This window comes from Microcaecilia unicolor, chromosome 12 (genome assembly GCF_901765095.1).
Source record: "Microcaecilia unicolor chromosome 12, aMicUni1.1, whole genome shotgun sequence".
NCBI classification, from domain to species: domain Eukaryota; kingdom Metazoa; phylum Chordata; class Amphibia; order Gymnophiona; family Siphonopidae; genus Microcaecilia; species Microcaecilia unicolor.
This window is the reverse complement of record NC_044042.1, coordinates 49202450-49224088: the sequence shown is the minus strand read 5'-3', so window position 1 is coordinate 49224088 and position 21639 is coordinate 49202450. Positions and strand designations below refer to the sequence as shown.

The 21639-nt window shown below is 48.0% G+C and overlaps 1 protein-coding gene across 1 annotated transcript in view; it reads left to right on the top strand.

The window, feature by feature from the left end:
* The window catches only part of LOC115482152, a 140322-nt gene that overhangs the window by 59623 nt on the left and 59060 nt on the right, over positions 1 to 21639 (top strand). Inside the window, exons 2-5 of the mRNA XM_030221724.1 lie at positions 16887 to 16940; positions 18420 to 18467; positions 19687 to 19761; positions 20928 to 20967. Of these exons, the coding sequence (XP_030077584.1) occupies positions 16892 to 16940; positions 18420 to 18467; positions 19687 to 19761; positions 20928 to 20967 (212 nt within the window). The 5' untranslated portion in view covers positions 16887 to 16891. The remainder of the gene's footprint in view (positions 1 to 16886; positions 16941 to 18419; positions 18468 to 19686; positions 19762 to 20927; positions 20968 to 21639) is intronic.

Genomic DNA, 21639 nt, shown 5'->3' with positions numbered 1-21639 from the left:
TTGAAACTGGTCTGTATCTGTCATCATTTTCTGTGTTATGCATCATGAAACAAAATGTCTGAGTCATCTAATGAAGGCAGACCTGTAAGGGAAGACTTGGTATGCATTGCTTGGTGGTGACATCTGGTGGTATGATCTGGTATAGCTCCTATTGCTGGAATCAACAGAAGATGCATTGACAGTAGAAGAGAAACCTTTATAACTTCTCTAACCACTCCCTTGTAACGCATCTGCATATAAGTGTTTAACAAGACTGCTAGAGTTATATTTTAAACTAAATGTCCCTAAAGTCCCTCTAAAGTTCAATCCAGATTACTGTGGAGGAGTGGCCTAGTGGTTAGGGTGGTAGACTTTGGTCCTGAGGAACTGAGTTCAATTCTCACTTCAGACACAGGCAGCGTCTTGTGACTCTGGGCAAGTCACTTAACCCTCTATTACCCCATGTAAGCCACATTGAGCCTGCCATGAGTGGGAAAGCACAGGGTATAAATGTAGAAAAGAAAAAAATCATAAACATGGCAATCTGTCAGGGAGCAGATACAAATTCTTCCCTGACCTCCAAAATCTGAATTTCAATTGTTTAGTGATTTCACATCCAAAGGTGAAACACAATGTTAACTGCAATATGAAATATGTATCTATTTGCAATGTGTGGATAAATATTAATGATGTATTTCCTGTCAGCACAGATAGTGGTGTCTGAGATCCTTCTATGATTATAAGCCTGGGAAGGAGTCCCTTACTTTTCAGTGCCAATTGATCTCTGTATGTGTGACTGAGGGAGCTGCCAGCAGTTAAAAATACATTGCATACTGTTTCTGGTTCTAATGTTTCCTATTTGCAGATAATGAAAGACATTTTCATAGTTCACTGAGATTAAGGAATGGCATAGTGTTAATATCAGAGCTGCCAAGTTACCCATTCTAGGAGGGAGACTTTTGGGCCGGTCCTGATTTTAAACTTACATCCCAAAGCAGTGTAGTAATTGTAGTGCATGATTCTAGCCATTTGAAATCAGTGCAGCATAATGCACCAGGATGAAGTTGACAGAAATCCAGGACCAGCCAAAAAGTCTCCCTCCTGGAATGGGTAACTTGGCAGCTCTGTAATATGCACACAATTGCCTCTCCTAATGACAGTGCAAACACAAACCTTTCTCCTGGATAATCATTATAAACAGAGTACACACATACTTGAGCAGCTGTCATTGCAAGATGACACGAAACCTGGACAAAATGCAGGGTCAATGTTTTCTCAAACATTTAAGAAGAACATTTGCTCTCAAGTTCAATGAGGTCAACAAGGCCAAAAAAATGTCCTTCCTGGACCCAATCAGGCACCATCTTAATGGAATTTATGGTCAAGTACTTTTGTCCTGATGATTTTGGTGAGCAGCTTGCACATGTGACATTCAGGAAGTACGCGGGAAGGAAGGAGTGAGAGACAATGAAAGGAAAATAGAAAGGATTAGTAAAATAAAAAAGGAGGGTACAGGGAAAACGAGAGAGACAGGGAAAGAAAGAAGACAGCTGAGGAAGAGAGAAAAAGAGGTAGCATAGTAAATAATGGCAGATAAAGACCTGAATGGTCCAACCGTCACATTCATTATTAGTTCATGATTGAACCAACAATCATATACAGCATTTAGGGGGGTCTTTTACTAAGTCATGCCAGCATTTTTAGCGCATGCTAAATATCCCTAAATATTAGCGTGCGCTAAAAAACCCTAGCACGCCTTAGTAAAAGAGGCCCTTAGAGATACTCTGTTCTTTACACACACTGGCACAGAGATGGAAAGTCCAGAGTAAGATGGTAGAACTTCAGATGGCCGTTAAACAGTTGTAAAATTAGATCAGATACCTGTGTTCCAGTACATGCTGAGCCTTCTTCCTTCAATCTGCAGCTTCCATCTCAAATTCCTTATGTTAGCTAGAGTTTTCTTTTTCTATAGCCACTGCATCAGAGAATGACTTTGCATCCTTAAGTCACCTTCAGTGCATTTCGCTACCTCCTGATTGAATGGATGTTGTGTCTTGCTCTTCCCCTGTCTCCTCCTCCTCCTGACTTTCAGTCCATGTGGAAGGGAAAGTTCCCCTTGAGCGGGAGCTGAGAACTGCAGAGTGGTGCATTAAAGCACAAGAACTAGCTATGTGGGCAGCAAGTGAAGGGCAGGCTGAGGTTACAGCCTGAGAAGTTAGATCAGGCCACACTGGGGCTGCCCCTCCTACTTCACAAGAAGTAAGCACATTTAAATAAATGCATAGTACAGAATAAGCTGAACCTGCTTCAGTTTGCTGCAGAATGGAGGGAGCATTAATGGAGCTACACACTCCTGCCTCCTCCACTGACACACTTCTATACCAGCTGACAGACAGTGGTGTTTTCATATGTTTTTTTTTTTTATATCAGCTTTCCTGCGGATAGTGGATGGGCACTGTCATTTATTTCTGTGCACGTCAGTAGAGGAGGGATAAACAGAGTCCACCTTTCATTTTTTATTGTTTTGGAAAACCTTGAAAATTAAGCTGTACTATTTAAAGTCAGTGTGAGTGCGCTCTTTCTTCACTGAACTAGTAAAGAGGATAACTTTCAAGGGTTAGACACATGCATGTATGTATTTATCCATTTTTAACCCTTGGCGGGGTACAGTAAAAACATGCTGGACTTGTTAGAAAGTTTCCTCCGGGAAGACGGTACTTTAATTTCTATATCAGAATTCCAACACAAATGCACAGGGGGGGGCCATCGGGGATTTTGACGTATCATCTGCTTTCTCACTATGTACATAGTGTACCGAAAGAGGGGTTGGCCCTCAGTTTTGGGGAAAAAGCTGAGGGAGTTCTTAGAGGGAGATGCGTTGGGACAGGTCTCAGTATCATGGTTCTTTAGGGAATTAGAGAAAGGGCAACCGGAAAGGCAGGTGATGGAGGTAGCGGTAAAGTGGGGCGCCGAAATTCAAAGGCCAATTTCTGAATGTCACCTACAACAATCAATAATGGGAATACCGCAGGTGGTATATAGTGCAGAGTTACAAGAATGTCAATACAGAATATTACATAGGGCCTACCTCTCTCCCAGAAGGGCATTTCATGCACAAGTGACAGTGACTGATGCTTGTCCAAAATGTAGGCAGGGAGGCGCAACTCTTGCGCATTGTATATGGCAGTGTAGACCAATTAAAGCCTTTTGGTGGAGAATAGGTGACTTTGTACGAGAGGTACTTGGGTACAGGATACTTATAATCTTTGATAAAATGTTGCTAGGTATTCCTGGACGGTGGGGGGCAGGAACTCAGAGGGAACGGTTGTTTCTGAGTAAAGCTTGCATAGTGGGGAAAAAAAGGAATCATGAACCATTGGGTAATGGACATACCTCCCTCCTATTGGTATTGGCGGAATAGGATGTACCAACTTATGTTATGGGAAGCGAGAGGGGCGCGATTGACACCAAAAAGGCAAATGCGGTTTTTGAGTGTATGGGGAAAATACATAAATGTGATATCACCGCAAGCACGTAGTCAAGTGCTCAATGGGCTCCCATGGGGGAATGAAGAAGAGGGGAAGAGTTAAGGTTTGAACATGCCTACAGGAGGGGGAGGGGGTTGGGGGAGGGGAGGAGGGAGGGGAGAGGGGGATATATGATTTACCATGACTGACAAACCACGATTGTGAGGACTTCTCCAGGCATTAGGGATGGTTGCTACAGTATACAGCTGTAGAACTATCCATGAGCTGAGTAATGGGGCACCTATTACAAACTGTTAAAGTTAAATGGTTCATAGGGGGGGAATATAATGGTGTACGGTGATCAACTGTTGAAGTTTACATAGAAGAAGAGGGTTGGGGAGGGGGAGAAAATGTTGATAAAAAAATGACTGTAAACAGAATAAGACATTCACTGTTTCTGGATGATTACTGACATTTCAATGCGAGAGGTTTGATATGTTAAGACTGCATATGATATATACTGTAAGAACATTGTCATCAATAAAAAAACGTTAAAACATAAAAAAACATGCATAAATTCAAAAACATAGAAATCATACAAAAAACATACTGAGGTACCCCTTATTCCTGCAGTGTTTTTTAAAACCCTTATTTCCACTGTTCCCTCTAAGCTGTGCGGGGATCCTCCAACTGGTTTGCTACCAGTAAGGGGTAGTGCTTCAATATTGTTTTCAATCTGTATGACGTAGTGCTATAGAAATGATGAGTAGTAGTAGTAGTAGTAGTAGTAGTAGTAGTAGTAGGAGGGACAGGCAGGCTCCCTGGAGTCCTGCAGAACTTGCCTGTCCGTCACTATTGAAAATGTGATCGTGAAATAGCACCCCCTACTGTCAGCACTGTGGGTGGAGGACTCCTGCTCAGCTTAGAGGGAACAATGCTTATTTCTACATTCTGGGATAGTAATTATGTGCATATATGTAAATAGGCCATGAATAAGCTTTTGGGGTTTAATTATTATATTCTCATATTAAAATACAATTTTACAGTTGGAGGGATATGGAAGTAAGAAACTTTGGAGTGGAGGAGTGGCCTAATGGTTAGTGCAGCGGACTGAGATCCGGGGGAACCGAGTTTAATTCCCACTGCAGCTCCTTGTGACCATGGGCAAATCACTTAATCTTCCATTGCCCCAGGTACAAAAACTTAGGGCACCTTTTACCATGCTGTGGCAAAAGGGGGCCAGCGCTGGTGTCGGTGCGCATGTTACACACGCGCCAAGGCCCCCTTTTACCGCAGCTGGTAAAAGAGAAGTCTCGCCTTCCTGCAGGAAATGACTGTGCGGCATGTAAAGCACGTGCCGCACGGCCATTTTGGGAGGGAGCCCTTACGCCACCCATTGAGGTGGCGGTAAGGGCTCCCGTGTCATCTGTAACCAACATTCTCCTTTAGATACTTACAGACCCAAACATCATATTTCATGATATAAAATCCTTCAACTTATTATTTTCCTTGGTGTCTGTATTTATAGAAAAAATTGGAGGAATACGGCTGAGAAATGACTGGGTTTTTTTGGACATTATGAACAGGATTTTTTAAATGGCCTTAGATGTTTTTTTTTTTTAAATGCCCCTTCACTTTATTGTGTGTACTGCTATTTGAAGAATTTTACTGCTGTGAGCTGGAGCCCTCAGTGGTCTAAACAGAGATAGCTACTTTATTTGACAGGAATCCTGAGAGAGTTAAAAAAAAAAAAAAGGTACAGAATATGTGTTGAATCTTAACAATGTATTTGTGACCTGCTGAGTGAAAAGGTATCAAAAGAGGGGATTTATTTATACCACAGGATAGAAGGATATCAACTGCATAGTCCTGCAAAATTTCAGCCTCAGGTATGGACTAATTATGTCTTTAAAAAATGAGAAACATTTATCAATAAATTATGTTTCTTGTGGAAAACACATTTGAAAAGTAGCAAACTTAAAACACCTATATCTGTGTAATCCATTGGAAGTCACAGATTAAGGGGCCCTTTTACAAAAGGCGTGCTGAAAAATGGCCTGTGTTAGTGTAGACGCATGTTTTGGGTGCGCGCAGAATCATTTTTCAGTGCACCTGTAAAAAATGCCTTTTAAACATTTTCACCGAAAATGGACATGTGGCAAAATTAAAATTGCTGCGTGCCCATTTTGGGTCTGAGATCTTACTACCAGCCATTGACCTAGTGGTAACCAGGCGGTAATGACCTATGCACATCAAATGGCACTTGGCGCGTGCCCAATACGTGCGTCCAAAAATAAAAATTATTTTTCGGCCATGCATATTGGATGCGCGCCAAAAATGAAATTACCACAAGAGCCACGCGGTAGCCGGGCGGTAACTCCATTTTGGCGCACATTAGGTGCACGTAGACGCTTACTGATCTTATGTACACAAAAATGAAAGTTGCCCAAATTTACTCTTCCATACTGTTTGAGCCTTTCCGCATGATATTTAAAACCATTTATTTGACCAGGCACTTAACTGGCTATCCAGCAGTATTCAGCGGGTGACTGCTGGTTATCCCCGTTGAATATTGCGAGTTAGCGTTTGCCTCAGAATGCTGTATAGCGTGCCTAGCGTTCTGCACTGAAATTCAGGCGTATTCTATAACAACACATGTAACTTACTTGGCTTAAAAAGCCAATCAGTGTTATTAACAGCACTTAATAAGCAATAATGAGCACTAATTGGAAATAATTAGAATTTACATGCACAACTCCCTAGGCATATTCTGTAACACACTGCACCTCAATTTTAATACACACAGGCAAAAGGGGTGTGGTTATGGGTAGGGAAATGGGCACTTCGTGAGTGTTTCAAAATTTTCACGCATTGTTATAAAATTTGGCCCTCTGCACCTAAATCTACACGCTGGGATTTACGCCACGTTTTCATTGGTGTAAATGGAGCCACATAGTTTTAGGCTTTCAGATTATATTTTTATGATGTGCTGTTTAGTAACATTGCAACAGATGGCAGATAAAGACAGCTGATTTAAACATGCACAATGCTTTTTAATCTGGAAATCACTTTTGACAATTGCTCACCCCTGGCCATCCTCAGTTTTTGGGAGCTGAAAACCATAAGATCAAAAATTTGTCAAATTCTTTATCCAAGGAAAGAGAATAAAAATAATGGTGAGAGGAACTTCGGGTTTCAGTTTTCCCGCATACCCTTTTCCCATCTCATTTTTTAAAAAAACCTGTTTTTGCAGACGCGGATAAAACTGGCCTGGTGCATGCCCAAAACATGCGCCTACACTGCCGCAGGTCAGTGCGGTTACTGCGGCTTAGTATAAGGGTCCTTTAACTCTCCATTGCCCCAGGTACAAAATAAGTACCTGTATACACTATGTAAACCGCTTTGAGGGCTCTTTCACAAAGGTGCGCTGAAAAATGGCCAGTGGTAGTGTAGAAGTGTGTTTTGGGCGCACGCAGAATTATTTTTCAGCACACCTGTAAAAAAATGCCTTTTTAAAATTTTGTCGAAAATGGACATGCGGCAAATTGAAAATTGCCACGTGTCCATTTTGGGTGTGAGACCTTACCGCCAGCCATTGACCTAGCGGTAAAGTCTCACGCAGTAACCAGGCGGTAATGACCTACATGCGCCAAATGCCACTTGGCACGTGTCTGATGCGCGCATCCGAAAATAAAAATTATTTTTCGGATGCGCGCCAAAAATGAAATTACTGCAAGAGCCACGCAGTAGCTGGGCAGTAACTCCATTTTGGCGTGCATTGGGCACACATAAATGCTTACGCAGCTTAGTAAAAGGGCCCCTGGATGTAGTTGGAAAAACCACAGAAAGGCAGTATATCAAGTCCTATTCCCTTTCCCTCAGGACCTCCTTCCTGGAAGCTTCTACTCAGGGCCTCTCTGGTTCTACACTCTCAGGTTTTGGCGGTTTGTTTGAACTACGACCTTAGCCGTTGAAAGTACCAATGTAATCTGCTTGATATTTGGCAATTTTTATACAAGGACATTTCGTTTTCCTTTTATACCCCTAAGGAGATTAACATTGACCCCTGAGGCAGGTGCTGTTGTGCACCGAAACATGGCCCATGTTGGGTCCAGTCCATTAAAGATTGCATCATTTTTCCAGTTCTGTGGCCCTTTTGTGCTTTTTTTTTTTTTTAATTTCTTGGCTCTGTGTATGTTTGGACCCTCTCGGTTTTGCTGCCGTACACTTTCTCAGGGCAGATAACCTTTCTTCCCTCTGAGCCCCGCCCTTCTGACTCAGGACCTGCTTTGGCAGTTTAACGCCCCCTGCTTTCAGGCAGCTAAACTGCGCCCTCTTAGCGCCAGGTTTTGTAAGATGGCTAACTTGCAGCTTCAGTGAGAGAGTGTTCTTAGGGGCACCTGCTGCTAAACCACTTACTCCCTCACACTAATCTATGCTGGGCATTTATATTCTGCTTAACCCTATTGGCTCAAGGTGGAATACAGAGAAAAAAAAGAGCAAATTGGACTATAGTCCCAGCAGTCTATATATAAGGGCTCTTCAGCTTGGAGAAAAGGCAGCTGAGGGGAGATATGATAGAAGTCTATAAGATAATGAGTGGAATGGAACGGGTCGATGGGGAGCGTCTGTTTATGCTTTCCAAAAATACTAGGACAAGGGGGCATGTGATGAAGCTGCAGTGTGGTAAATTTAAAATGAATCGAAGGAAATTTTTCTTCACTCAACACATAGTTAAACTCTGGAATTCGCTGCCGGAAAAGGTGGTTAAGGCGGTCAACTTAGCGGACTTCAAAAAAGGGTTGGACGGCTTCCTGGTGGAAAATGCCATAGAATGTTATTGAATGGACGAGGGAATACAGTATTTCTAGGATGGGTGGGACAAATTGCTTGTTTTTTTGGCCGCTGTCGGTGACAGGGTGCTGGGCTCGATGGACCCTTCCATATCATCAAGCTGATCAATCCATAGACTGGTGGGTTGTGTCCATCTACCAGCAGGTGGAGATAGAGAGCAAACTTTTGCCTCCCTATATGTGGTCATGTGCTGCCGGAAACTCCCCAGTATGTTCTCTATCTCAGCAGGTGGTGGTCACACACAGCAGCAGCTCTGGCTAGGCCTCCAAGCCTAATTCTTAGGTTTTGTTGAGTGCCTGGGGTTGAGGGCTCTTTTGAGCAAGTGCAAACCTGGTGGTGCCAGGTCCCTCCTTTTCTCCCCCCCTCCCGCTGGCTCCGTTAAAAAAAAAAAAAAAAAAAATTTTGAACGTCCTTAAAGGCGTTTATTTCGACGTTTATTTAAACGTTTATTGCAGCTACTCACTGGGACACCAGGTCGTTACAGCTCGGAGCGGACAGCAGGTAATTTTTACCTTTTTATAGCGGGCAGGGGGTTCCCCGATTCTTCTCCTCGTGGCATATGGCGTCGGAGGGTGAGGGCGCAAAGAGTCGCTCCCCGGATCGCTTGAGCGCTTCTAGAGGGGATGCGGGGGTCTTAAAGCCTGATTCGCCCTTGTTGGGTGACAGTTTCGTGACCGATGAATGTCCCGGTCCTTCCTCCGGCGTGGCGGTTTTTCCCGCCATAAATGCCCATCCCCCGCTCCTCGCCTCCACCATCTTGGCCGGCCACGCGGCTCGGACGGCTTCTTCTTGGGCCGCCCTTGAGGTTGGAGACATTAATGCCATGAACGCCCTTAATTTGGGCGACGGCACAAAAGCGGCTAAAGTTAAGCGCCGTTCTTCCCGCGCGGCTCCTTCGCGGAGTGTCGCGCCGGACGCCATTTTGGATGCGCAGCATGTCTCTCCCCTGCTCTTGCGAGCGCTGGTTGAGGGTGCGTCTAGGGCTGTAGCCCAGGCTGCGGAAGTGCACAGTCTGGGGGGTTTCTCCCACGAGTTTGTTTTGCTGCTGCATCAGGCCTTCCTTATGCAAAACGCTGCCCCTGCTCCCTCGTCTGGTAAAGAGGTTGAGGTTCCCAGAGGTAAACGCCCTCGGGTTGATTCACAGGCCTTGGAGGACTTTGTCTCCTCCGATGTAGATGAGGGCAGCGTATCTGAGTTCTCCCAACGGTCCTTTGCGGATTCCTTGGAGGAGACGGATCCCCGCTCGGATGGAGCGGATGACCCATAGGCGTAGTTTGACTGTTTCATTTGGGGGGGCAAAAAATGGGCGGAGCATATTAGCATATCATTTGCATATATACATATGCAAATGAATATGCTAATATGGAGGAAGGAAATGAAATTTACAGGCAAAATATCACAGATGCACATTTCAAAAAGCTGACATTTCAATTAATAAATTATGAATAAAATAAACTTTTATTTACCTTTGTTGTCTGATCATGTAGTTTTTCTATTCGCTTTGATCCCAGTGTCTTCTGTTTTATGCAGTGTCTTCTTTCCAGTAGGCTTCCCTCTGCTCCCCACCCTCCCAGTCCCATCCATCTCTTGCTCCTTCCCTCTGCTCCCCACCCCTCCCAGTCCCATCCATCTTCTGTTCCTTCCCTCTGCTCACCATCCCTCCGTCCCATCCATCTCTTGCTCCTTCCCTCTGCTGTGCCTGACCTCTCCAAATCCCATCCATCTCCTGGTCCATCCCTCTGCTCCCCACCCCTCGCAGTCCCATCCATCTCTTGCTCCTTTCCTCTGCTCCCCACCCCTCCCAGTCCCAACCATCTCTTGCTCCTTCCCGCTGCTCCCCACCCCTCCCAGTCCCATCCATCTCCTGCTCCTTCCCACTGCTTCCCACCCTCCCAGTCCCATCCATCTCCTGCTCCTTCCCTCTGCTCCCCACCCCTCCCAGTCCCAACCATCTCTTGCTCCTTCCCGCTGCTCCCCACCCCTCCCAGTCCCATCCATCTCCTGCTCCTTCCCACTGCTTCCCACCCTCCCAGTCCCACCCATCTCCTGCTCCTTCCCACTGCTTCCCACCCTCCCAGTCCCATCCATCTCCTGCTCCTTCCCACCCTCCCAGTCCCATCCATCTCCTGCTCCTTCCCACTGCTTCCCACCCTCCCAGTCCCATCCATCTCCTGCTCCTTCCCTCTGCTCCCCACCCCTCCCAGTCCCAACCATCTCTTGCTCCTTCCCGCTGCTCCCCACCCCTCCCAGTCCCATCCATCTCCTGCTCCTTCCCACTGCTTCCCACCCTCCCAGTCCCATCCATCTCCTGCTCCTTCCCACCCTCCCAGTCCCATCCATCTCCTGCTCCTTCCCTCTGCTCCCCACCCCTCCCAGTCCCAACCATCTCTTGCTCCTTCCCGCTGCTCCCCACCCCTCCCAGTCCCATCCATCTCCTGCTCCTTCCCACTGCTTCCCACCCTCCCAGTCCCATCCATCTCCTGCTCCTTCCCACTGCTTCCCACCCTCCCAGTCCCATCCATCTCCTGCTCCTTCCCACTGCTTCCCACCCTCCCAGTCCCATCCATCTCCTGCTCCTTCCCTCTGCTCCCCACCCCTCCCAGTCCCAACCATCTCTTGCTCCTTCCCGCTGCTCCCCACCCCTCCCAGTCCCATCCATCTCCTGCTCCTTCCCACTGCTTCCCACCCTCCCAGTCCCATCCATCTCCTGCTCCTTCCCACTGCTTCCCACCCTCCCAGTCCCATCCATCTCTTGCTCCTTCCCTCTGCTCCCCCACCCCTCCCAGTACTATCCATCTTCCCTCTGCTCCCCACCCCTCCCCCCCGCGCGAGGTCCAAGATGGTGACTCCGTTTACCCCCTCTCTTCCTCCCTCCCTCCCTCCCTCCGGCGCAGGCAGCAGTCTTTTCCAGCGTTCCTGGCAGCTGTAGCGATATACACGCTGCCTTCGGTCTGCCCCGGAAGCCTTCTCTTCAAGTTCCTGTTCCCACCTATGCGGGAACAGGAACTTGAAGAGAAGGCTTCGGGGCACAGCCAAAGGCAGCGTGTACAACGCTACCGCTGCCAGGAACGCTGGAAAAGACTGCTGCCTGCGCCGGAGGGAGGGAGGAAGAGAGAGGAGTAGACGGAGACGCTCCTCTCCGTCCGATTGGCTTCCCTGCCCTCTCTGTCTGCGTCCCGCCCGAAAGGAAATGACGTCAGAGGAAGGCGGGACGCAGATAGAGAGGGCAGGGAAGCCAATCGGACGGAGAGGAGCGCGTGCCTGCATGTGTTTTTTTTTTTTTTTTTTTAACTTTTTTTTTTTTTTTAACTAATGGCGCGGCAGCGCCTCGCGTCGTTTGGGGGGGCACTGCCACCCCTCGCCCCCCCCAGTCTACGCCTATGGGATGACCCCTCTGCAGCGCGGCTTTTTAGCTCAGAGGATTTGCCCAACCTGTTGTTACAGGCCATGGACACTTTGAAGATTTCCTCTCCGGAGGACGTCTCTCCCTCAGCCCCTGTTGGCTCTGCCATTATGCTGGGGACGAAGCGCCCGCCTAGAACCTTCCACGTGCATGATGCCATGCACACCTTAATTTCGGCTCAATGGGATGTCCCTGAAGCGAGCCTTAAAGTGGCTAGGGCTATGTCCCGCCTCTATCCTTTGACTGAAAGTGAACGTGAGGCCTATCTGTGGCCTACCGTGGATTCTTTAATCACTGCGGTGACTAAGAAAACGGCGTTGCCGGTGGAAGGTGGCACGGCCCTAAAGGACGCCCAAGACAGAAGATTGGAGGCGGCCTTAAGGTCGTCCTTTGAGGCAGCTGCTTTAAGTTTGCAGGCCTCAGTTTGCGGCTCCTATGTGGCCAGGGCGTGCCTGTCTATGGTGCAGCGGGCTTCCCCCTCGGATCATTCCTTGAGGGCTGATTGGCCGGCCCTGGAATCGGGCTTAGCCTAATTGGCAGACTTGCTGTATGATGTCTTGAGAGCCTCAGCTAAAGGCATGGCTCAGACAGTCTCTGCGCGGCGGTGGCTTTGGCTGAAACATTGGTCTGCTGACCACGCCTCTAAATCCCGCCTGGCTAGATTGCCTTTTAAAGGCAAGCTGCTCTTTGTGGTCGAGCTGGACAAAATCGTGACCGATCTCGGCACGTCTAAGGGCAAGAAGTTACCAGAGGTCAGGGCTCGGGCTAGTGCTCGTCCCGGTACCTCCAGAGGACGGTTTCAGGAAGCCCGTCGGTACCGCCCGGGCAGGTCGGGTTCCTCTGCCCCCTCTTCCTTTAAGAGGAATTTCTCCCCCAAGCAGCATTCCTTTCGCAGAGACCGCTGTCCCGGAGGTGCTCCCTCCGGTCCTCCCCCAGGGTCTCGTACCCAATGACGGGGTCTTGGTCCACGCCCCAGTGCAGATTGGAGGACGGCTGTCCTCGTTTCTGGGCAAGTGGACCACAATAACTTCAGACGCTTGGGTGCTGGAAGTCATCAGAGACGGCTACAAGCTAGAGTTCTGCCGACCCTTAAGAGACGGGTTTGTACTCTCTCCCTGCAAGTCTCCGGTCAAAGCTGTGGCAGTGCAGCAGACTTTGGACAATCTGATCCGCCTGGGTGCGGTCGTTCCGGTGCCAGAAAGTCAGCTTGGCAAGGGGCGTTACTCCATTTACTTTGTGGTACCAAAGAAAGGAGGTTCTGTCCGGCCTATCCTCGACCTCAAAGGGGTCAATCGGGCCTTGAAAGTGCGGCACTTTCGCATGGAGACTCTCCGCTCTGTTATAGCGGCAGTGAAGGCAGGGGAGTACCTGGCATCCTTGGACATCAAGGAAGCATACTTGCATATTCCCATCTGGCCTCCTCATCAACGCTTTCTGCGTTTTGCAGTCCTGGGCCGACACTTCCAGTTCAGAGCCCTCCCGTTCGGGTTGGCTACTGCTCCGCGGACCTTTTCCAAAGTAATGGTGGTCATCGCGGCCTTCCTGCGAAAGGAAGGAGTACAAGTCCATCCTTATCTGGACGACTGGTTGATCCGAGCCCCCTCTTATGCAGAGTGCGGCAAAGCTGTGGACCGGGTAGTTGCTCTTTTGAGCTCCCTGGGATGGATCATCAACTGGGAGAAAAGCCAGCTGCGCCCGACTCAGTCCCTGGAGTATCTGGGAGTTCGATTCGACACCCAAGTGGGCAGTGTTCCTGCCAGACAATCGGATTGTCAAGCTTCAGGCTCAGGTGGACCAGTTCCTAGTAGCCTCTCCTCTTCGGGCTTGGGACTATGTGCAGCTGTTGGGCTCTATGACGGCCACGATGGAAGTAGTGCCCTGGGCCAGGGCTCATATGAGACCACTACAACAATCTCTGCTGCAGCGCTGGACTCCGATGTCAGAGGATTATGCTGTGCGCCTTCCCTTGGACCCAGCAGTGCGCAAGGCGCTGAGCTGGTGGATGCAGACAGACAAGTTGTCTGCGGGAATGCCTCTGGTGACCCCGGAGTGGATTGTCGTCACGACGGACGCCTCTTTGTCGGGCTGGGGAGCCCACTGCTTGGGAAGGACAGCGCAGGGGCTCTGGTCTCCTGCAGAGGCAAAGTGGTCTATCAACCTCCTGGAACTCAGAGCCATTCGGTTGGCGCTTTTGGAGTTCATCCCGGTACTGGTGTTGAAGCCGGTACGGGTCCTGTCGGACAATGCCACGGCTGTGGCCTATGTCAACCGCCAGGGAGGTACCAAGAGCGCCCCTCTAGCCAAGGAGGCTATGAATCTATGCCAGTGGGCAGAAGCGAACCTGGAGCAGCTGTCAGCGGCCCACATTGCCGGAGTCATGAATGTCAAGGCGGACTTTCTCAGTCGCCATACCTTGGAGCCCGGAGAGTGGCAGCTATCTGCTCAGGCGTTCTTGGACATCACGAAGCGCTGGGGCCAGCCGAGCCTAGATCTGATGGCGTCATCGGCCAATTGCCAAGTGCCGCGCTTTTTCAGCAGAGGACGGGACCCTCGCTCCCTGGGAGTAGATGCTCTTCTCCAACAGTGGCCGACTCAAGAGCTTCTCTATGTGTTCCCGCCCTGGCCCATGTTGGGCAGGGTGCTAGACCGGGTGGCAAAGCATCCCGGCAGGGTAATCCTGGTGGGTCCGGATTGGCCCAGACGTCCCTGGTATGCGGACTTGATCAGGCTCTCAGTCGACGATCCTCTGCGGCTGCCAGTGGAGCAGGGCCTGTTACATCAGGGTCCCGTGGTGATGGAGGATCCCTCCCCCTTTGGTCTTACGGCCTGGCTATTGAGCGGCAGCGTCTGAGAAAGAAGGGCTTCTCAGACAAGGTCATCGCCACTATGCTAAGAGCGAGGAAGCGCTCTACTTCTACTGCTTACGCCAGGGTTTGGCGTATATTTGCAGCGTGGTGTGAAGCAGGCTCACTTTCTCCCTTCACTGCTCCAATTTCTTCAGTGTTGGCGTTCCTGCAAGAAGGTCTGGAGAAAGGACTGTCGCTCAGTTCCCTTAAAGTCCAGGTAGCGGCTCTAGCTTGCTTCAGGGGCCGCCTGAAGGGTGCTTCCCTGGCTTCGCAGCCAGATGTGGTGCGCTTTCTCAAGGGAGTTAATCACCTGCGCCCTCCTCTGCACTCAGTGGTGCCTGCGTGGAATCTCAACCTGGTGCTAAGAGCATTGCAGAAGCCACCTTTTGAACCCTTGTCGAGGGCATCTCTGAAAGACCTGACGTTGAAAGCAGTCTTTTTGGTGGCTATCACTTCAGCCAGAAGAGTTTCCGAGCTCCAGGCGCTCTCATGTCGAGAGCCCTTTCTGCAGTTCACTGAGGCAGGAGTGACTATTCGCACAGTGCCTTCCTTACACTGCCCAAGATTGTTTCTCGCTTCCATGTGAATCAGCAGCTCTGTCTCCCTTCCTTTCGTAGGGAGGACTACCCAGAGGAGTACTCTGCTCTTAAATATCTGGATGTGAGACGAGTCATCATCAGATACTTGGAAGTGACCAATGATTTCCGGAAATCGGATCATCTGTTTGTCCTGTTTGCAGGTCCTCGTACGGGTCTGCAGGCTGCTAAGCCTACAGTGGCAAGATGGGTCAAGGAAGCCATTGCAGCGGCTTATGTGGCCGCGGGGAAGGTGCCGCCTATCCAGCTGAAGGCTCACTCCACTAGAGCTCAGGCGGCCTCGATGGCAGAGGCCGGGTCCGTCTCCTTGGAAGAGATATGCAAGGCGGCAACTTGGGCTTCGGCTCATACATTCTCCAAGCATTACCGCTTGACTGTGGCGGCTCGGGCGGAAGCCCGGTTTGGAGCTTCAGTGTTGCGGTCAGGGATTTCAATGTCCCGCCCTGGGTGAGTACTGCTTCGGTACATCCCACCAGTCTATGGATTGATCAGCTTGATGATATGGAAGGTAAAATTATGTATCATACCTGATAATTTTCTTTCCATTAATCATAGCTGATCAATCCATAGCCCCTCCCAGATATCTGTACTGTTTTTATTCTGGTTGCATTTCAGGTTCAAGTTTAGTCTTCAGTTACTTCAGAAAGACTTCGTGTTCAAGTTTTTTCACTTGGATTCTTCAAGAGTTGAGACGAGTTTGTGTTACAGTGAGCTGCTGCATTCCTCTCCCCTCCGTTTTACGGGGCTGGATTGAGATTTAAATTCTGCCGGCACTCCCTCCCGCTTCGTGCGGCTGTAGGGCAGCTTTGTACCCCTCCCGCTTCGGCGGTGTTAGGGTCAGTCAGCTCCTCCCGCGGTTGCGGTTGCAGGATAAGCCAGATCCCCCCGCATCGGCGGGTGTGGTGTCCCTCCCCCGCTCCGCGGGGATGAGCTGGACGGATTCCCCTCCCCCACTTGTGTGGGGATGAGCTGGGTTAATTCCCCTCCCCCGTTTCGGCGGTGGTGAGCTGGGCAGAGTGTCCCTTCGTGGGTGTAATTCTCTAAGTGCTGAGTCCTGCGGATGGAGCTTTGATATCGACATACTGAGGAGTTTCCGGCAGCACATGACCACATATAGGGAGGCAAAAGTTTGCTCTCTATCTCCACCTGCTGGTAGATGGACACAACCCACCAGTCTATGGATTGATCAGCTATGATTAATGGAAAGAAAATTATCAGGTATGATACATAATTTTACCTTGGTCTGTCCCAGCATGGCGATGTTAAAAAAAGGGGGGGGGGGGGGGGAACCCTCAGCAACAATTAAGATCTTGAAAGATACTGCTCATATAGATATGTTTTATGACAATTGAGGGACCATCTTGATTTTCTGTTGTCCTTTTCAAGTAAACTGTATCTTAAAGTAATCTACTTGCTATAGACAACAGGAAAAATACAGTAAAGTAGCAGAAAAATGTCATGAGTAGTCCACAGAATGTTCCTTGCTGATACTGAATGGTGGGTTTGAATTTTTTTTAGATTAATCACTCACCTTTTCTAAATCTGAACACTTGGCAGGGATAGATACAGTGAGGCATACAAATTGTGGTGGTGGTGGTGGGGCTGGAACTCAGATCCTGTTGGATAGGTCTGTGCCCCAAAGCTCATGTTACCAATGTGAGGGACAGGAGGTTAAACTCTGCTTAGGCTGCACATTAATGACAGCCAGCAATTACTACCCTGGTCTTCTTATGTTTTGCAGTTGCCATGGAGACGGTGATACTTTTCCTTTGCTCTTTATTGGTTCCTGTGCTGGGTATGTATGGAGTGATGCATTCTACGATGTCATGATGATATTAGATGCTAGGCCAGTTATAGCATAACTCTCCCCAGTTGAAGCCTGATTAATCACTGAAAATCTCAAATGACCTAATTACTGCTGGTATTCAGAAAATGCAGAAAATGGACAACATTGGAATAGGGACAAGAACCGCCTCTGCTTCTGGTGTTTTTATGGTGCAGGTGCAGTATTAGATGCTCTCGAATCACATGGAGGAATTATCTCTGCACTTTTAGTAACAGTCCCAGCCCTGGCCATCATGATGAGTAAGAGACAGAGCCAAGAACAGAACCTAGGTTTCTTGTAACTGAACTCTGAGCCCCAGCCAAGCTGGTGAGGAAGAGACAAGAGTCTAGAGCAGAACCCAGATCTCCTACAGCGTCATTCTCATTCTTAGCCTGGTGAGCAAAAGACAGAGCTGTAAACAGAAGTCAGGTATTCTGATTGCACAGAATACTACCTTCAAGGACCAGATCTTAAAATAAAAAAAAAAATTGGGCGAACTCCTAAATTTACACTCCTAAACTAGGTTCCTAAATTTGTGTCCTATTTTCAGGCAAACTTAGGAGCATACTTTTTCAGCTGAAAATTCATTTTAATTTAGGAGCTTAAAAGTTATGCTTATAAATTTCAGCCTGCCATTCATTTGCCTAGATTTATTGTCTGATCTATGAGCCTAGTGCTGAAAATCAATACTAAACTTCTAACTTCCTTTCCCCACCTCGAGGCCCTTTTACAGAGTGGTGGTTAAGCCCAACGTGGGCTTACCGCTCACTCTTTCGGGACTACCGCCAGCCCAACGCGGCTGCTGACAGTAGTCCTGCCCCAAGTGTGCGCCATTTCCGGGGAAAAAGAAAACCGCTGGAAATGGCGTGGGTGGCGGTAACCAGGCATCGCCGCACGCTGCCCGGTTACACCAGGTTACTGCAGGAGCCCTTATTGCCACCTCCATGGGTGGCAGTAAGGGCTCCCTGTCACATGGCCATGCGGTAAGACTTCTCTTACCACATGGCCGTGTGTGCCTGGGGTCTTTTTACCCGCTGTGGTAAAAAGGGCACTGGCGCACTGGAAAAACGGCCCCCGTCACCAGTGCAGCTTGGTAAAAGGGCCCCTAAATTGGCTCCTATTACCATCTAGCTTTTATGCTCCTAAATTTACTTTTGAATAGTAGGCCCTTTATTTTTGGTCTGATGCCTCAGAAAGTACCTTTTCTACTTCTTTCCTGTTAAAGAAGAGCGATTCTTAAAGAAAGGTATGAGAGCACCCTACCCAGATTATGAACTACAAAAGATACAGATTTACCACAACTGATCTGTAGGTTAAGAGGTTTACCTGGTTTTCATCCTTCTTGATAAAAAGCACCAAATAAGATGGAATTTTAAATATGTGGTGATGAATAAAATGATTTCTAGTTCTCTATCTCTGTATAATGTAATAAAACAATCTCTCTTTTAGCTGCAGCGACCAATGAAGAAAGCAAGGAACTTGACCCCTTTTATTATGGTGAGCCTGGAAGAATGACTTTTGTTTCTTTAGTTCTCAGAGATCCTAGATAGTACATACTCATTATCCTCCTGATTCTCTATAGCGCGCCTAGAGATCCACTCCAAAATCCAAGCGTATTCTATAACAACACGCATAACTTAATTGGCTTTACAAACTAATCAGTGCTGATACCACCAGCTCTTAACAAGCAATAATGAGCACTAATTGGCACTAATTAGAATTTACAATAAAGATCTGATTCACAATTTGTAAGTTCTACAGCAATACACTGAGTGAATCTCTGCTGCGCATGCACACATAGGCTACTGTGTACTAACATTTATGTTTATATTAACAATGAGAGGAAACCTCATACTGCTGTGGCTCAGCCTAGTTTGATTAACCGGAAACATTTAGGGCTCACAGTGAAAAAGTAATCATGGGTGAAAAACCTCTCATTGATCTAATAGTGGCAAAATCATCAAAACACACTTATCTTTTCATCTGTGCTCCGTCACTCCGATGCTCCGTGGATGCTATGCAAGAATGAGGTCCCGATGGACTTGTTTCGCTTCCGCTTTGTCAAGGGTCCTCAGCATGTGATCATAGGAGCTAGAACACACACAAAAAACCAAAAAGCCAGTTGAGCACTCGTGTGAAACTAAAACACAGTGCCGCGGCGCTCAAAACCGTCCTGTACCCTGGGAGCTGTTCAAATGAATTTGAAGGCGGGAAGCGCTGAGAGGGAAGCGATGCGAGAGGAGATGAGCCTGCCTGCCTGCCTGCCTCAGTGAGCACTGCTGCCTTCACTTCCGGTTCGCTGCGACTTGGAGAGGGGAGGGCAGGGGAGAGAGGCGACATGGTGGACATGAAGGGCAGGGGAGGGGAGAGAGAATTGCTGGACATGGAGGGGAGGGCAGGGGAGAGAGGAGAATCGCGACTTCGGGTAATCAAAAGATTTCAACGGAGCGCGGGAGCAGGAATGGATGGGAGCAGGCAGGTGAGCCGGACCTCAGGAAAAAGGTGCTGATACGCTGTATCGGTGCGTACCGGCACAAAAAAAGCACTGATATTTTATATACTTAACTAACCTAAATGTAAGGTATAGCACTAGGATACTTCTGTTCGCTGGGTTTTCTCACAGCTGTGCCTGTGTATGTGTGTGTAATATATGAACTGCTGGAGGAAGAAGTATGAAGTTAATGTGACATGAAAGCAGTTTTTTTTTTAACTACAGATTATGAAAGTTTGAGGATTGGTGGCCTGGCGTTTGCTGTGGTCCTGTTCATGCTGGGAATTCTTCTAATTCTGAGTAAGTGGAGCAAATGTGGCAACAGCAGGTAGACCACACTCATATCTGTGCAATGTTCTGTGGAGCCTCCATAAGCCTATCACCTAACAGCCTCATTTACTAAGGAGCTCATTTTTGAAAGAGAAAAACGTCCAAAAAGCGTCCTAAAGCAGCGTTTGGATGAATTTCTTCTCAAAACGTCCAAATCGGTATTTTTGAAACCTGTGTTGCAGACGTTTACCTATGCAATTCATCTGCAGTGCATCCAAATCACAAAGGGGCATGTCAGGACCATTTCAGTGGCGGGCTTAGGGTGTTCTTAACACTTGGATGTTTTACAGCCATAATGGAACAAAATGGAAACATCTAGGGCTGAAACTTCAACGTTTTGGTCTAGACCTGTTTTTAGAACGAATAAGGCCCAAAAAGGTGCCCTAAATGACCATATGATCACTAGAGGGAATCAGGTCTGACCCCTCCTTACTCCCCCAGTGGTCACTGACCCCCCTCCCACCCCCAAAGATGCGATTAAAAATATTACTGGCTTGTATGACAGCTTCAGATGTTATAACCAGGTCTAATAGAGCAGCAAGCAGTTCCCTGGAGTAGTGTAGTGGTCCATGAAGTGCACTATAGAGAGGAGGACCTAGGCCCTATATCCCATGCTACCTGTTACACTTATGGAAAGTGTGAGCCCATCCACACTCCCCCAAAACCTACTGTATCCACATATAAGTGACCCTTTCACCCATAAGGACTATTGTAGTGGTGTACAGTTGGGTACAGTAGGTTTTTGGTGGGCTCAGCATATAGTATAAGGCGGACACATTGATCCAGTCCAGGTTTTGCTTTCATTGAAAGCAATGGAAGTAAAACCTAGACTGGCTCAATCTGTCCTCCTTTTCCTGGAGCCATATGGTAACCCTACTCCAGAGGCAGTTGTCCACATTGACTATACCTAAATCTGGGCCTGGTAAGGAGCTCAAACAGCACCAGCCTTAGACACACCGAGAATCATGGCAGAGACTAAGTCCAGTTAGTGCTTGGCATTGAAGCCCTGCCTCAGAGACATCATGCAACTTTGCCCAGCAAGGCCCTACTAGCACTAGGACTCCAGGCAATCGTGCTGCTTGCTCTCCCTATGACCAGTGTCACTCACACCCTTCTGTTCTTTTTTTATTATCCAGGCAGGAGATGCAGATGTGGTAACTTCAACCAAAAACCCAGGTAAGTGCACAGCAGAGACTGAGAGCAAGCAGGTAATAAGCCTTATCTTCCTCCTCTTCTATCCTCCCTGAGGTAAAAGGACAAAGCATGAGAACAAAAACCTCCCCTTTGGGAGTTTAGGACAAGTCAATGAAAGATTTAACTATGGCTCCTCTCTGGCTATTAGCTTACAGCAGAATACAAAGATTTCTGTAAATTTACAACTTAAAAAAAAATTTGAAACTTTGTATTATTTTGAACAGCACCACGGACCTGCATTTCTAACGACCCTGAATTATTTCTAATAGCACCAATGCAATTAAAATTCTACAGATTTGCACAATTCACCAGTTTATCAAACCACAACAGTTCACCAAGAAAACAAGACCCCCTGGAGCCCTCTTTGAATGTGAAGCTCAGCCCCTGCCCCCTCCCCCCTAGGGTCTCTCTGCTTCTATCCCATAATATGTGGCATTCACAAACCCCACCTCCTCACCTCAGTTATGGACCATTTGAATTCCCCTTATTTTCCATGATCCTATCCAGCCTTCCTACTTCTCTCCCTTCCCCTCATGGTTGTTAAGTTTTCCCATCCTCTTTGCCTTTATTTGTGTTTCCAGTTATCTCCATTACCAACTTCTTCTTCCAAAATGCTGCTATTTCACATCTCCCAGCCACACAGCCCATCTGTGA